We start from the raw sequence: 15,135 nt of genomic DNA, 5'->3' as shown, positions 1-15,135 counted from the left end.
ATGTATAGTACTGTAGTTTGAACGCCGGCCTGTTCACAAAAGATAAGAAAACTTACCCATTGTCTATATCAGCCTTCACATATAGATGACATCCCCATCTTCTTTGAAGGGCCCCCCTCCCCTCCTCCCTCCCCAGTTTAAAAGTTTCTTCATCCGCCGCAGATTTTACAAATATTATGCTTTAACAGCTTTAATGCACTCCACCATATTGAGTTCCAGTCCCTGGCAACAAAATACATTCATTGATCAAAACCAAAGAAATGAACGAATGTGAGTCTGCAAACGAAGACTAGTGTCACAATATTTCATTGAAACGCGGGTTAAAGTTCAGGTTCAAGAATCGCTTACAATTTTTGTTTTTGCCTGCCCCCAAAGTTCATTTAATTACCAGTTTGTGCCAAGATAGATCCATGATCATATATATTGTTAAGATTCCTGTGTCAATAAACTTCATTGAGTGCACCAGTTATCAGCTTCTTCGAGTAGCAATATCACATGGAATAAATCAATTCTTTATGCCATACGGACTTTGATCAATAACAAAATAGCGCGGTAGAACACAATAAAAACCGTCGAGGTCGTACAAAAAATAAATGACATTATTGTTGCACGGTAGAAATGTCGTGTGCTTATCGTTGGTACATCGCGTTGTGAAATACATAAATTAATCGTGCTGAATCTTATCAAAACAGTTTGCAACGTTGCATCTGAAGGAAACTCCAGGAAATAGAACACACAAACGGGCTTTGAGGATTCTGTAGTGAAACATATTCACCTGTGCGGACACCCCTCTCGAACTGGGCATTTTACTTTGAAGGCGGATCCGACGCTTGTTATAATATCTTATCGCCATGGCCTCCAAAACTATGATTATTCTCATCGTCTTGCTCGGTAAGTATTAATAAATACACTCCTAAGAGAATATAGGCGCAGAGTATGTTTGTTATTGGAACGGCGAGGCACAGACTTTTTGAAGGTCTTAATAGACCTATTTGAAACAGGCATAATGTATTATCGATCTATTTCCCCTTATTCTGTCGATCTGTTTTATACTACACGGAAGAGTGCATGCATGTATGATGAAATATATACAATTCGTCCTTTTGACCCAAATCAGGCCTACCACAGGAAACTCCGGTATGGGCCTGAGCATCCGTATAATATAGTCATTGTAGTGAGTTGTAATTGTTTACACTTTACACAATGAATATGGCGTAAATCATGACGGTCTAGATTCCACTAATAATCATGTCTATTGTAACTGGCAATCATACTGTCACAGCTCGGTGTGTTTAGAATTTTTGTCTTTTCAATTAAGATAAGGGATGCTCCGCCATATTTGATGGTGATTCTTATTATTATCATCTTCTTCATCATCTTCTTCATCATCATCACCATCATCATCATCGCCATCATCATTATTGAGCAATATCAAAATGCGAATAAGGATAATATTCCATGCATTTCATTTGAATAACATGTGTAATGCAGTAAACTAATATAGGTACATGTTATCAACTTCGGATCGCAGTCGACACTGCATCATCTGTTTGATTAATACTAATGAGGTGTCCTTGGTTATTCGATTATTCCAAATGAAACGTATGGCCATTGTGTTCGGGTCCATGAAATGGCGGTGTATATTGGCAAAAAGAAACACAAACAATTCACATGTGATATGTGCAATGGTAATGAAACCAAACAGTATCCGTTATGTTTCTGGCGAAAATAATTCCCCAAAATTATGTTTCACAGACTTGATTTGTTTAATGGGAATGAAAAATAAACTGTACAAATTATGTTCCAGCGAAAATAGTGATTCTCGAGTAACTCCACTAACTGTCGTTCTTTTTATGGTAGTAATTATTTTCTTCTCAATCTTGTCTTTTGTAGCCTAAACCAATATCAGTCAGTCTACAAACGAGTGTTGGGGGGATTGGGGGCATCCTGGTATAAAGTGGTATAGAGAACGGACTACCTCTGCCCCTCGTTATCCAAGCAGATCAAGTTTTTTTAAACGTTTTTTTTTGGTTAGGTTTTTTGTAAAGGGGAGGGGGCACAATTCCGAAAACACACCTTTCTGTGCGTTTTTGTGTCAACAATTTGAAGAGAGGCATTTCTTATGTGCAGAGTTAATAATGTATGGCGCATTAGTTTAAAAAGTGGGACACAAGCCGGTTGACAACCCCCGCCCTTTATCCTCCACCGCTCATTATACCCATATTATTTTCTACGTTCTCTTAAAGATAAATAGATAAATATAGAGGAAAAAATAACAGAATCAAACGAAACTTACATCGAATTATAAATAAATAACATGTGCCGAACACTTTGGTAGAAAATGTATAGTGGCTGAGTAATAAGCATAGAAAGATAAGGAAATCCGGGTAAGTAAAAAAAAATCACGTGAAATCCGGATTTAGGGTGTATTTTGGCTTCAGAAGAAATCCTCGTTTAGGGGTGTCTGGCAAACGTGTGGTCACGCATGCTTACAGTATTTCTATATGAGACCCCCGGGCACACAGCCAAGCCGACTCTAAACCAACCGATTCCTGTCCATCTGAGAAAATGTAATTTTGATTGTCGATCTGCTGTCGGTTATCTGTTGATCTCGTCGACGTAACTGGAGTATAATCGTGGATTTTTTTTGTTGTTGAAGTTATGTGAGCAATTGCTCGATCATTGGTATCCGAGAGTACCTACATACCATTATGAAAGATCTTCCGGTTTTTACATAATGCCTTCTGGTTTCTTTCGTTTATAATAAAGATCTGTTTTCTAATGATCAATATCGTTCTTTGTAAAAAAAAAAAAAAAAAATATGCAGGATTTGTAAATGCCCAATAAAATGGTAAGTGCATGTCCGAACAACTTTCAATCAATCGCATGCCCAATTCAGATGTCATTTCCCTAAATTTGTAGAAAAAGAAAATTCATGATTAGATTTCAAAATCAGTTATAAGTGACCAAAACTTTGTTTGACATGTTTGAATGAGGGGTGGCGGTAAGGAAACTGGGGTCGGTAAGGAGAGCTTCTAAAATGGCAGTTTAGGCGTTACTCAATGATAATCGTTTCCCTGGGACGAAGATCTAGCAAAATACGGGAATCGAAATCCACCGTTGGAGTAGTTTTTTTTTAATCACTTCGTTTGAAGTGGAAATCTACGCTCAAAATAGTGAAATCCAATGTCAAAGGAGTAATTCAACATCTACTATGGAGTAGATTCACTATAGTTTGGAATGAATTCGATTTCGCAAAAAAATAAAATAATGCATGACTCCTGAAAACAAATAAAAGAAACGTAATTCCACGCTTCATGATTGTTAGGTACTATAAAATGCCGGGATAAACTAATTCTGTCCCTTCCGTCATATCTTAATATAGCATCGTTATTGTTATTGTTGAACTGTTTATCCACCTGCATGACGTATTGTCCTGTTGATATACTCGTGCATCAAGCATCTATCGTCATGTGACCTTACTTTCACACCTAAGTATGCATATATTAAATGCATGCCCCTCCCCTTCAAATTAGGAAAGGAAAATGAAGAGAAAGGGGGGTTTGATCAGGAAAGGTAAATGAAGAGAAAGACGGGTTTGATCAGGAAAGGTAAATGAAGAGAAAGACGGGTTTAATTACATGTATAAGAGAAGGAAAGTGAAAGAACACACAAACCTACCCAACCACTCTACAATGCAATCCCTGCTCAGTCATCATTTGTATTCCCCCCTCCCCCACCTCCGCTGGACAAAAATTATGCACGCTACTCCGCTTTGCATTATAATACACTTTATACAGAATTCTGATATATTTTAATATTTTGTTTGTGGTCTTCTGTTGATGGGGGTTTGTTTTTTCATTTTTGTATTTATTCGTTCGTTCGTTCGTTCGTTCGTTCGTTCGTTCGTTCGTTCGTTCGTTCGTTTTGAAAATGTGTTTGTTTTTCTTCATTGTATTGCGTTTCAAGGTCTCATATTAACAAATCGTAATCATTTAGGCCTATTAGGACCGTAGAGTTCATATGGTCTATCGGCTAAAAACATAGCAAAGTAAAATAGTCAAGGAGAATAATTTATACTCCTTTCTTTAAAGGTACTATGTCCCTTTTGCAGCCAATCTCAATTGCTGTAGAACTTTGCAGGAATTATGAATATGGCATGTATGTCCTATCTGTGAAATGTAAACGTTAGCAGTGTCCTCATATTCAAATTATGCAAGGAAACCCGTTTACTTGCTAGACTTCACTGTCAGACACTATTGAGTGACTGACTGGCCTTTTTTCTTCTTTGGTAATAACATACATGAAAAGAGTTGTAAAGGGTACACGAGCATTTGTCTACATCAATAACCCACTTCTTGTGATGGCCAAGATTAAACTGATTGAATCTTTGCGCAGCATAAAACGTATGACCATTCGGTACAATTGTCTGAATATCAAGACTATTACTTTTGGGCTCTATAGCCCTAAAGTCGATTTGACAACTAATAGTCATTATTTTCCCACTTGAAGACATTTTCAAGCCCCAACTTTTTTAGGGAAGTTCTAAATTAGTATTATCTTTCAAATGCAGTTGGAATTTAACTTTTTCATTTTTTGGCCTGCAAATGGGACATAGTACCTTTAAAACCCAAGAGCCTGTTCCGGGAAGAAAAAAAATTTAGAGCGTAGAATAGTGTGATTTTTGCCAAACAAGGTTCCATCCTCTAACATTGTATAACTGTTACAGCAACGAATTTCATCATGGCATTTTCTTTCATGAAAGCCTTTATATATAGATACAAACCGTACAGTGGAACAGATATGGATGCCTTTTCTATGACAATAAGTGACCCAGTTTTCAAAACGTATCATTGATTTTTATTCATACGTCTACCAGTTGCTATTGACAACTTCATACCATTTTTACGTCAGGGTTTATCACAATCTGTATTTGTTTGATAATTAAAATGCAATCAAATTTTGTAATGAATGGATGCAAAAAAATGAGTCATAAATCACTCGGGGGAAATTGGAATATACATTTTTGTATAGATTGGCTCTAGCTTTAGAAGTCAATTGATTTTACTTTCAAAAATAGGCATTTTGACGGATCCATAATAGAAGGGGGTTGATGATGATGATGATGATGATGATGACGATATTAATAGTAATAATAATAATAATAATATGATTCAGGTGCATGGGGGGGGGGGGGGTTAAGATTTTAAGTGGGGGCATGAGTAGTTTGAGAACTCAATTAGGGGGTACATGACTTGTGTTGTCTATGTTTAGGGATGCCCAGATTGGGTTTCAATCCCACATCCCCTTAAATCCGCCATCGCCCTTCCAAAATGAACATTGATCTTAGATATAGCTGTGACTGTAATTGTTGGTAGCATTTTTGATGACGTCAAGACACGCGGCTCTAAAAGATTTGTTTTCGGAGAGGGAAGGGGGTGGTGGTCTCATGACATGAGGTTTTTTTTTTTGGGGGGGGGGGATTGCTTTCATTTCCTACAATACCTTGCTTGAATGTATTCATAATCGATAACATTTTGGGGAAGCTTCAGGAAATGGGGGTTAAACCCCCAAGCCCCCTCTCGATGCACATGCCAACCGCTGATGACCCCTTAATAGGTCAGCAGCGTATTTAGACATGTTGATAATGACGTAAATGCCATCTCTCTCTAGATCGTGATTTCAACTAGGATTGTAAAATACGGTACTTTTAATGTTGTCTCTTTATAGGCACTAGTTTTCATAATCATCATCAATTAAGAAGAGAATCGTTGTAAATTATTATTTCGCACCATTTTGTGTAAAGAACCTGTGTCTAACAAAGAGAATAAGAAGAACTATTTGAGAAACTTATCGTAGCAAAATTTGTACACATTTCATATAGGACAGTATTTTGACAAACATCTGTACAAATCTGTATCGTTCGAATTTCTTACGCACAAGGGGGCGTTCACTTTCCGCGCGGTCTGCGGATAGTCTATCATATCAGACCCTTTGTTCATTATTTGTTCCAAAAAATGATGGATTAGATTTGTCTGTCCCTCAAGCCACATAAGATCATCGTGATTAAAGGGGAGATGTTGTTTAAAAAATAGCAAAGTGACTTGAATGTTAGCAGCAAAGCTCAATATTGTGTGTGGTGTTCTTTTTTTACCTGACTGCTAAGAAAGCATAAATGCTTGTTAGTGAGCAGCCAGAGGACCGACGGCTTTAGGTCCTCTTCGAGAGACCTGGGGGCGTTTCATGAAACAATTAGTCGGTGGTTTTCACCGACTAATATAATTTTCACCGATAATTCTATTGTCACCGACTATTTTCCGGACCTCTGATTGGTCAAATTTAGTCAGTGCTGACTTAATTGTTGGTGAAAATGAAATTAGTCGGTGAAAACCACCGACTAATTGTTTCATGAAACGCCCCCCTGGTAATGAAGAATATAATACCTTACCAAAGGGCACTAGCGCATCGCATTGGTTTCGAACCCGGGTCGCCGGATTACGAGACCACTGCTCTACCAACTGAGCAATCGCGCTATGATAACCCTCTACGCCATGAGGATTTTTTCATCGACGGAGGGGGTATATCATTGGCTCTGATGTGTTTATTTTTCTCTATTTAATAATAATAGATCGCATTTATCACCTTCTTATCTAAGCAGAATGGTATCTAATAAGAAAGCACTAACATAGAAACTCTACGACTTTGTGTCGCAAAAGAAAAATAAGATAGCGCAGTGCTGTACGTCACCATTCAATACTTCCAGTCGAATGTTGGCTTTGTGATACATGATGAAAATGACGAAAGTGGAAATTTGAAAATCAGGTGTTGTTACGATGACAGTTTTGGCAAATCAGTACATTTTTTTTCTACTTGGACTTCCGATTAAACTTGACCCAATTAACGCCAAAACTAATTTGAAAACACGTAACTTTACGGGGGATTAAATGATGGAGAATTGTTATCTTGTAAATATGACAAAAAAGCTCACGATACACTTTAAAAGTACATTATCATCATACTCAGCCCTAATAGATGTCAAGTAGTAGTAGTGTAATTATTATAATTGCAATTATGTTTATTATCATTAATGATAATGATACTAATGATGTTGATAATAACAGTAATGATAACGAGGAGGTGCGATGGCTAAGTGGTATAGCAGTGGTCTCGTAACCCTAAGGTCCTGGGTCTGGTCCGTAACCAAGTCGATGCACTATTGCCCTCTGAGAAGGCATTAATCTGTATTGACACGCCCCTCGGAGAGGACTTAAAGACATCGGTCCCCTGGATGTTTACTCACAAGTACACACATGCTTTATTACCAGTCGGGGAAGAAACTGTAGTGATAATACTACTAATGATTCTACTACTACTACTACGACTATAATGGATGATGATGGTATGATGATGATGATGATGATGATATGTCATAATAATAATAACGATATAATTAATAATACTAATACTAATAATGATAAAAATACAATACAATACAATACAATATACAATACAATGAACATTTAGGGCGCCATTCCCATAAGGCTCAGAGCGCTAACATCAAATAATATTATTGGTCTTTACAACATGTAGTAATTAAAGGCTACAATCAGATATTCCATATAAAATATTAAATTCAATTGATTAAATTAAATAATTAGACATAGAGGAGAATTCATGTAAAGAGATGAGTTTTCAGAGCCTTCTTAAAAATATCGATAGAGGCAGATTGTCTGATGGACATGGGGAGATTATTCCACCCTTTGGATGCTGCTACCGTGAAAGTCCTATCCCCGGCTTGGACACGTGTAATTGGATAATTTAGACGGAGGTTATCATTTGAAGATCTGAGATTTCTGCTTGGTGTATATAAAGTTAAACAATTAGACAGGTAATTAGGAGCTAGGTGGTGCAATGATTTATAGACATATAAGAGTAACTTAAAAATGATTCGCTGTTGAATTGGAAGCCAGTGAAGGGAATTAATTAATGGTTGAGCTGAATGACTTCTACCGACCTCAAACACAAGACGTGCTGCCCAGTTTTGTAGGCGCTGGAGACGGTTTACATGTAACTTTGGAAGAGAGGAAAGAAGTCCATTACAATAATCAAGTCTAGAGAGAATTAAAGACCTTACAGCATGATGACAAGTTGATTGATCAATATATCTACGAATTCGTGATATGTTCCTTAAGTGAAAAGTGACCGTTCTACTAACATTGTTAATATGTGAATTCATACTCATATGAACATCAAAGAATGCGCCCAAGTTTTTAATTGTGTCTGTAGGTTTTACGGAAATATTTCCTATGGTGAGAGTTATGTCTGGCAATCTTCTGAAATTGTGTGGTGAAGCAGCAATAAAAAACTCTGTCTTACTGTCGTTCAATTTCAACTTGTTAATGGACATCCAATTCTTTATATCACAGATGCAGTTTTGCAGTGACAACAATGCACAATCTAATTCACCACGTATTTTGGGATCAAATGAAACATATAACTGTATATCATCCGCATATACATGGTATGACACATTATGATGCTGAGTAATATCACTAACCGGGAGGGTGTAAATTGTAAAACCAACAGGACCTACTACAGAACCTTGTGGCAGACCAAACTTGGAAATGATAGGCGCAGACAATTCCCCTGCAATGTCTACTTGTGTTGACCAGCCATCGAGATAAGACTGGAACCATTTTAGGGCAGTGCCTTTGATACCAATCCTCGTTGATAAACGAGAGACTAGGATATGATGGTCGATGGTATCAAAGGCTGCTGACAAGTCTAATAATACCACAAGAATTACTTTGTTTGAGTTAAGTGAAAACATGATATCATTCTTCACCTTGATCAAAGCAGTTTCTGTGCTATGTCGGGGTCTATATGCAGACTGAAAAGGGTCAGCAAGATTGTTAGCTTCAACATGCTCCATTAGTCTTGAGCAAGCTACTTTCTCAATGAGTTTTCCTACATACGTTAAATTAGACACAGGTCTATAGTTCTTAATATTATTCTTATCCATGGATGCATTTTTCAAGAGAGGTTTAATTACAGCACGATGAGCTCCTTTAGGAAAGATACCAGATGATAAGGAGATATTCACAATATTAGTGAGTACAGGTAGAAGATGATCAATATTCTCTTTCAAGAACCATGTCGGTATAGGATCTAAACGACCAGATTTACTAGGAGATCTTGTAATGATTTTCATAAGATCACTTTGGGAAACTGGTCTTAAGACTTCAAGCGATGGTATATCATCATTCAAAGTATTATTGAAGTCAGGCAATGGCATAACAGGAAGGTTATCAAGTTGATCACGAATGGTATCAATTTTTTCAACAAAATATTTAGAAAATTGATAACTTAGACGAGCAGCAGAATCATAGAATGGAAGATGATTTGATTTCTTGTTTAAAAGAGAGTTAATAGTGCGATAAACATCCTTGCTACTACAAGAAGCTAGTTTATCTTTGAAATAGCTTTCTTTGGCGGTTTCAGCGAGTTCACAGACATATCTCTTTTCTTTCATATACAATTCACGATCCTGATCAGATCTTGATTTCCGCCACTTTCGTTCTGCTCGACGTCGCTCTCGGCGAGCAGTATGAATTGAGTCATTAAACCAAGGCATTCGATTCTTTACAGGTCGAGTCTTAATTGTTGCTGGTGCATATGTGTCTAACAATTCTTCCATTCCAGATTCATACCATTCGAACAAAGGGTCAACATCCACATTGATTGGTTTGGATGATAACAACTCAGTTAGTGAGTTAACAAATTGATTCTTATCGATTTTACGATAGTTGCGAAGAGTTGATACAGTTTGCATAGGTATAGGTTTTGGAAGCTGCAAAGTGAAACACACAATATGATGATCAGACATACATGTTTCATCAATGTAACAATCCTTAAGCAAAGATTTATCAGATTCATCACAGCGGGTAAACACCAAGTCTAAGGTGTGCCCAAGACTATGTGTTGGGCCATTTACACATTGAGCAAAACCAGCAGCAGTTGTTGTTGAAGAGAAATGAATAACATCATTTTTAGAGGGATTATCCCAGTGGACATTAAAATCACCCAGTAAAATTAGCTTTCCTGGAAGAAGAGATACTTCATTTACAAAATCATCAAATTCACTAAGAAAATCTGCATTAGTGAATCCATTCATTGGTGATGGGGGTGGCCTATATACAACTATAAAATTGACTGAGTAAGAACTATTAGTGATATGTACGCATTCGAATGTAGAGTAAACTAGATCATCATTTCGCCTAATACGCATCTTAAGTGGAGTTTTAAACAACATAGCAATTCCGCCTCCACGAGTACTAGAGTCACGAGGCTCATTTAGGAAAGTATAACCAGGAGGGGTACACTCACCTATGACAACATTATCATTTTTGTTTAGCCACGTCTCAGTTAAAATCATTACATCAGTGTCATGTTCACAAATATAATCAACCAGATCAACTGTCTTATTTCTTATAGAATGAGCATTCCAAAGAGAACATGTTATGCCAGACTTTACATTAGGATTATATTGAGAAGGATATATCAAATTGTTCCGATTAGATCCTTGTGACCGATCTTCGTTGGTGTGTCTTGGTCTTCTTCTTCCGGATGTGACCACGGATATAGGTGAAGTTACAGTACAGAGCTGAAGTGTAACGGATATATTTGACTGTTTCTCGTGTCTGATGCTGGCTTTTCCGTAGCCACCTCGAGTCCCTCTGCGTGTTTTCTTTCGGTGAATTCCATAAGAATGAATGATGTCGCAAATATCCCGTGGAAGCTGTGCCTTGGAATGTCTCCATTTCAGAAGTTCAGCTGGGGTATACTTGATGTAACGTTGAACTTGATGAGTAGCACGATGAATGGCGGATGTGGAAGAAACACATCCATCTTGCATATGGGGCCCTGGATTTGGATGAACATCTCCGGCATGAAAAAGTTCTAACTGAAAGGAGGCAGTGCAGTTAGAGCTGTATGGTATTCTCCTTTTTAGAAAGTGCTTTCTGATGAATGTTCCACGATGAAAAGACTGCACAAAAGACTGATCTTTACAATGCACAAAGTCAGTCAGAGAAGTGTATAAACAAAGTACAACAAAGACTTTGAGATGAATAGACCCCATTGTGCTAAGATTGTAATCCAGATGTTCAGGTTCATCCAGGCAAACACTGTACAATAGATGATGCTACTTACACAGTGATATATAGGAAGAACATGGCAAACCGAATACTGCAAAATCAAATCTATCCAAATACTTTTACACTGAAATATGACATAAATATATTACTTTACCAACTGCAACTTGTCTAGTGGCTCCTAGGTACTATTACAAAACAAGTGGTAGCAATACAATCATATGAAATATCCAAATTACAAGTAAAATTTAACTCTTTTGGAGAGCAAGCAAAGAGCATGTGCAACATGCTAGTGCGCTCATCCAACTATGATGATAATGATGATAATGTTAATAATAACGATGATAATAATAATGATAACAATGATGATAATGTTAATAATAACGATGATAATAATAATAATGATATAATGTACTTCCAACCGTCTAGGTGTGAGTATATCATGGGTAACAGCGCCAACCACTTCTGGCATCTCTACAACGACCAACCAAACAAAAGCAGCGGTCACAAATGGAACGACGACCGTCCCATCAACGGGAACGACACCGAACGATACCACCACAGCTGATATGACAACGTCAACGCCACAAACTCAGCCAACGCTGACGACGTCGAACGACACGACGGAACCGCAGACTACCACTGCACCGCCAACGACGTCGATGCTGACGACGACCAAGGCTCCGCCCGAGATTGGTACGTGGACCGTGGTGGCTGGCGCCAAGAATCAGACTTGTATGAAGATGTCTTTCAAGGGGACGATCACCCAGACAAATGTCGTAAGTTCGGCGGTAGTGTAATAACGCCTCGGGTGCATCGGGTTTGAGACGTACGTTTGACGTATTCTCTTTTGCTTAAAGGGGGTGTAGCATGACGAGACTACGTGTCTTTCCCGTCGCCTGACTCCGGGCCAATCGATATATACGACTACGCGGTACGACCGCAGTATTCATTGTGCATGCAACATACGTGAGCCGGAGCATGATGAGAACTTCGGTCTGTCTCGCGAACGCTAGCACGCGCTGACCGTTAATCAAGTCCATTCGTACACGTGCAGTTGTCCAAAAGAAGTCGTAGATGGCGTTAACCAGTTTCTGTCATGCTAAACCCCTTTAATAATAATAATAGCTAGTTCTTATATAGCGCTTTTCAGGACCGAAGGCCCTCTCAAAGCGCTTTACAGGTATATATAATTACCCCGGTCATCGGATTCAGGCGTACCCGCACAGAATGTATGCACATTCTCCACTCCCTGGGGAGCATTCCTGCCAGGCGTCATTTTTACAAGCGCACACTTGCTAATCTGAGCACATTAGCTTTCGCATCCTACCGGGTACCCATTTAACACCTGGGTGGAGAGTGGCAAATGTAAATCAATGTCTTGCCAAAAGACATTAGTGCATTAGCATTAGCGGTGGGACTTGAATACAAGGGTTTTTTAATACGAGGGTTTTTTCCTTCAATAAACAGAATGTCAATTATTTTCAAAAATAAATCTACTCGCCATTTATATCCCAATGAAATTGGATTACGTAATACGTCATCGTCATGTTCACACATTTCAGTAGGTGACGAACAAGGATACTGAAATTGGATGATTTTTCGAAAGTATTTGCGATCGTGTTAATATGCCATAATGTAACAAAGCATAATGCATACGACTTTGTGAAGTGCCTCGTTACAAATTGTGTGTAAGTTACGAATAATAATACTTTAATAATCAGAATGCAGATTGCATAGACGTGTTTTTAGGTAGGGCAAGCCCTGATTGTCTTTTGTCCCACTTCCATTATTCTTCTCCTCTTTATATAGGATCCCATCCTGATCCCGACCACGGCTGCTGCGGACTCGTCATCGTGCAATGATGACGAGTCTGACTTCATGCTCAAGTTCCAAGACGAAAACATGACCGATATCTCAGTCACTCTCAGCTTCGTCATGCAGGACAAAGAGACATCATATCTGTATTCGTCATCAATCACACATAGTAAGTTTAAAGGCAAGATCGCGTTCTTGCAAAGATGATTTTATGAGCTTTCTCTTACTTTTATTTCATGTCATATTTTCAGGGGCCAATTGTATCAGTCTAGCATAAATAATAATGACAACAACAAAAACAATTTTCTGAGTTTAATGTAGCGCTTATTACTGTAAAATACCTCATTTTAAAAAAAAATCGCGATGTTTTTCCCTACCGTTTACACTTGCGTTGAAACATTACCGACTGAATTAAAGCTCAGTATTGTTTTGGCGTGTTTTGGTTGGTAATGCGCATGTGCGGTCTTCCCGACTTTCTGTACCCTGGCCCTGCCATTAAATTGTTAACAATCCAGAAGTGCTGAAGGTCACGTGCCAAACATCGCGATTTTTCAGCTGCTCCCGTTTACATTACCAAACATCACGCGGATATTTAAAAAAAAATCACACTCCGGCTTAGAATGTTTATGGAATGGCCTCTTTGGCGTTGTTGCCTAGCAAACTTTACCCAAAGATCGCGGTCAGGCCCCGTATTGGCATCTTTTGGCATGTTTGGTTGCAAGTGTAAATGGCCCTTAAAGCGTTTAACTGATATAATATTATTCCGGTCATCGAATTCAGGCTTGCCCACCCACAAAGTAAGGCATATTCTGTACACCTTGGGGAACATTCAAGCCAGGCGTCATTTTACAGACGCTCACGCTGAGCAAACTACATTAACGTTCGCATTCTACTGGGTACCTATTTAAATACCTGGGTAGAGAACGGCAAATGTGGATTAATGTCTTGACAAAGAAAATTAGAACCGGGCTGGGATTCGAACCCTCAGTCGTTGAATTAAATTTCAAGTGAATGAACCGCTATACCATGACACCGCCATGCAGAAATGACCGAGATCGATATGCATGAGAAAAATTGAAAGGGAATGACGTTCAGTACAAAATGGATTTTATTTCACTTTTCAGTGATACTTTTACAAGTGGATCGTAAACCTTGTAAGTAGCCAGGTCATGTTATATTTTTTTTTCAGATCAAACAACCGTGCCAAATGTCCAGATCCTTTTTGCGACTCCAGTTGGCAACAGCTATCAGTGCAATAAACAGATGATTTCACTAGGCGCTACCTACAATCTCACGCTAGAAGACTTGCGACTCCAGCCGTTTGCCTCGTTTGCTAATCATGACTTTGGAAAAGGTAAGAAAACATGAGATATGTTATACTCCAAGTACAACAACTACTACTACTACTACTACTACTAATACTACTACTACTACTACTCCTACTTCTACTACTACTTCTTCTACTACTACTTCTACTACTCATACTACTACTACTAGGCTTACTACCAGGACTGCTTACTACTACTACTACTACTACTACTACCACTACGACTACTGCTACAGTGTGACCACGCAGGAAATAACTAAACAAAACGAAAGAAGATAACACTGATAACTTAATGATTGTAATAACAAAGATAACGATGATAATGATACATTGCACTTTATAGATTTTTTTCTTCATACCACTATCCATTAAAAAAACATGAATCATTATCTCGACTAAATTTCTATTTATTATTTTACATTTTTCTCCTGATACGGTTGCAGCCTATTCGTGTGAGAGTCCTCCAAGTGGTCCTAATGCCGCCGTCATCGTTGGGTTGGTTCTCGGTGCCATCATCCTCATCCTCGTCATTGCCGTCGTCGTCTTGTATAGGAAAAAGAAGGGGCCTGGGAGAGGCTACAACAACTTTTCATAAAAGTTTGGAAACTCAGCCAACCTCTTTTAAGCCCCACTGCACTACTTTTAGCAACTAGCTCCCTCTATATAGAAAATAATGTCTAAGCGGTACCCGTTGGTCCCCCATGATCCTCTTTTTTAACGCTAATTGAGAGCTGAGTTGATGAGATAACCACATGTCAATGACCACACTGGAAGGTCTAACCCCTCCTGGCCATACTAGTACAGACGGGCTTTAATGTTGACGCATGAATCGTCTGA

General features: G+C 38.5%; 1 protein-coding gene across 1 annotated transcript; it reads left to right on the top strand.

The window, feature by feature from the left end:
* Positions 1 to 351: 351 nt before the first annotated feature.
* Positions 352 to 14,993, top strand: LOC100890621 (uncharacterized protein P19A11.02c). Its single transcript, XM_003723936.3, has 5 exons — positions 352 to 891; positions 11,583 to 11,932; positions 12,966 to 13,140; positions 14,161 to 14,325; positions 14,742 to 14,993. The coding sequence occupies exons 1-5, from the start codon at positions 852 to 854 to the stop codon at positions 14,891 to 14,893; spliced, it is 882 nt and encodes a 293-aa protein (XP_003723984.2). The 5' UTR covers positions 352 to 851; the 3' UTR covers positions 14,894 to 14,993.
* Positions 14,994 to 15,135: the final 142 nt, after the last annotated feature.

This window comes from Strongylocentrotus purpuratus, unplaced genomic scaffold, assembly GCF_000002235.5.
Source record: "Strongylocentrotus purpuratus isolate Spur 01 unplaced genomic scaffold, Spur_5.0 spur5_scaffold_12, whole genome shotgun sequence".
Taxonomy (NCBI): Eukaryota; Metazoa; Echinodermata; class Echinoidea; order Camarodonta; family Strongylocentrotidae; genus Strongylocentrotus; species Strongylocentrotus purpuratus.
Note: the sequence above shows the minus strand (reverse complement) of the source record. Positions and strands in the feature narration are given on the sequence as shown.

Excerpts from the sequence above, each read along its gene's own strand:
- LOC100890621 (XM_003723936.3), top strand. The coding sequence starts at position 852 with ATGGCCTCCAAAACTATGATTATTCTCATCGTCTTGCTCG. Across the intron at positions 11,933-12,965 it reads CGATCACCCAGACAAATGTC|GATCCCATCCTGATCCCGAC; the intron begins GTAAGTTCGGCG and ends CTCTTTATATAG. Across the intron at positions 14,326-14,741 it reads TAATCATGACTTTGGAAAAG|CCTATTCGTGTGAGAGTCCT; the intron begins GTAAGAAAACAT and ends ATACGGTTGCAG.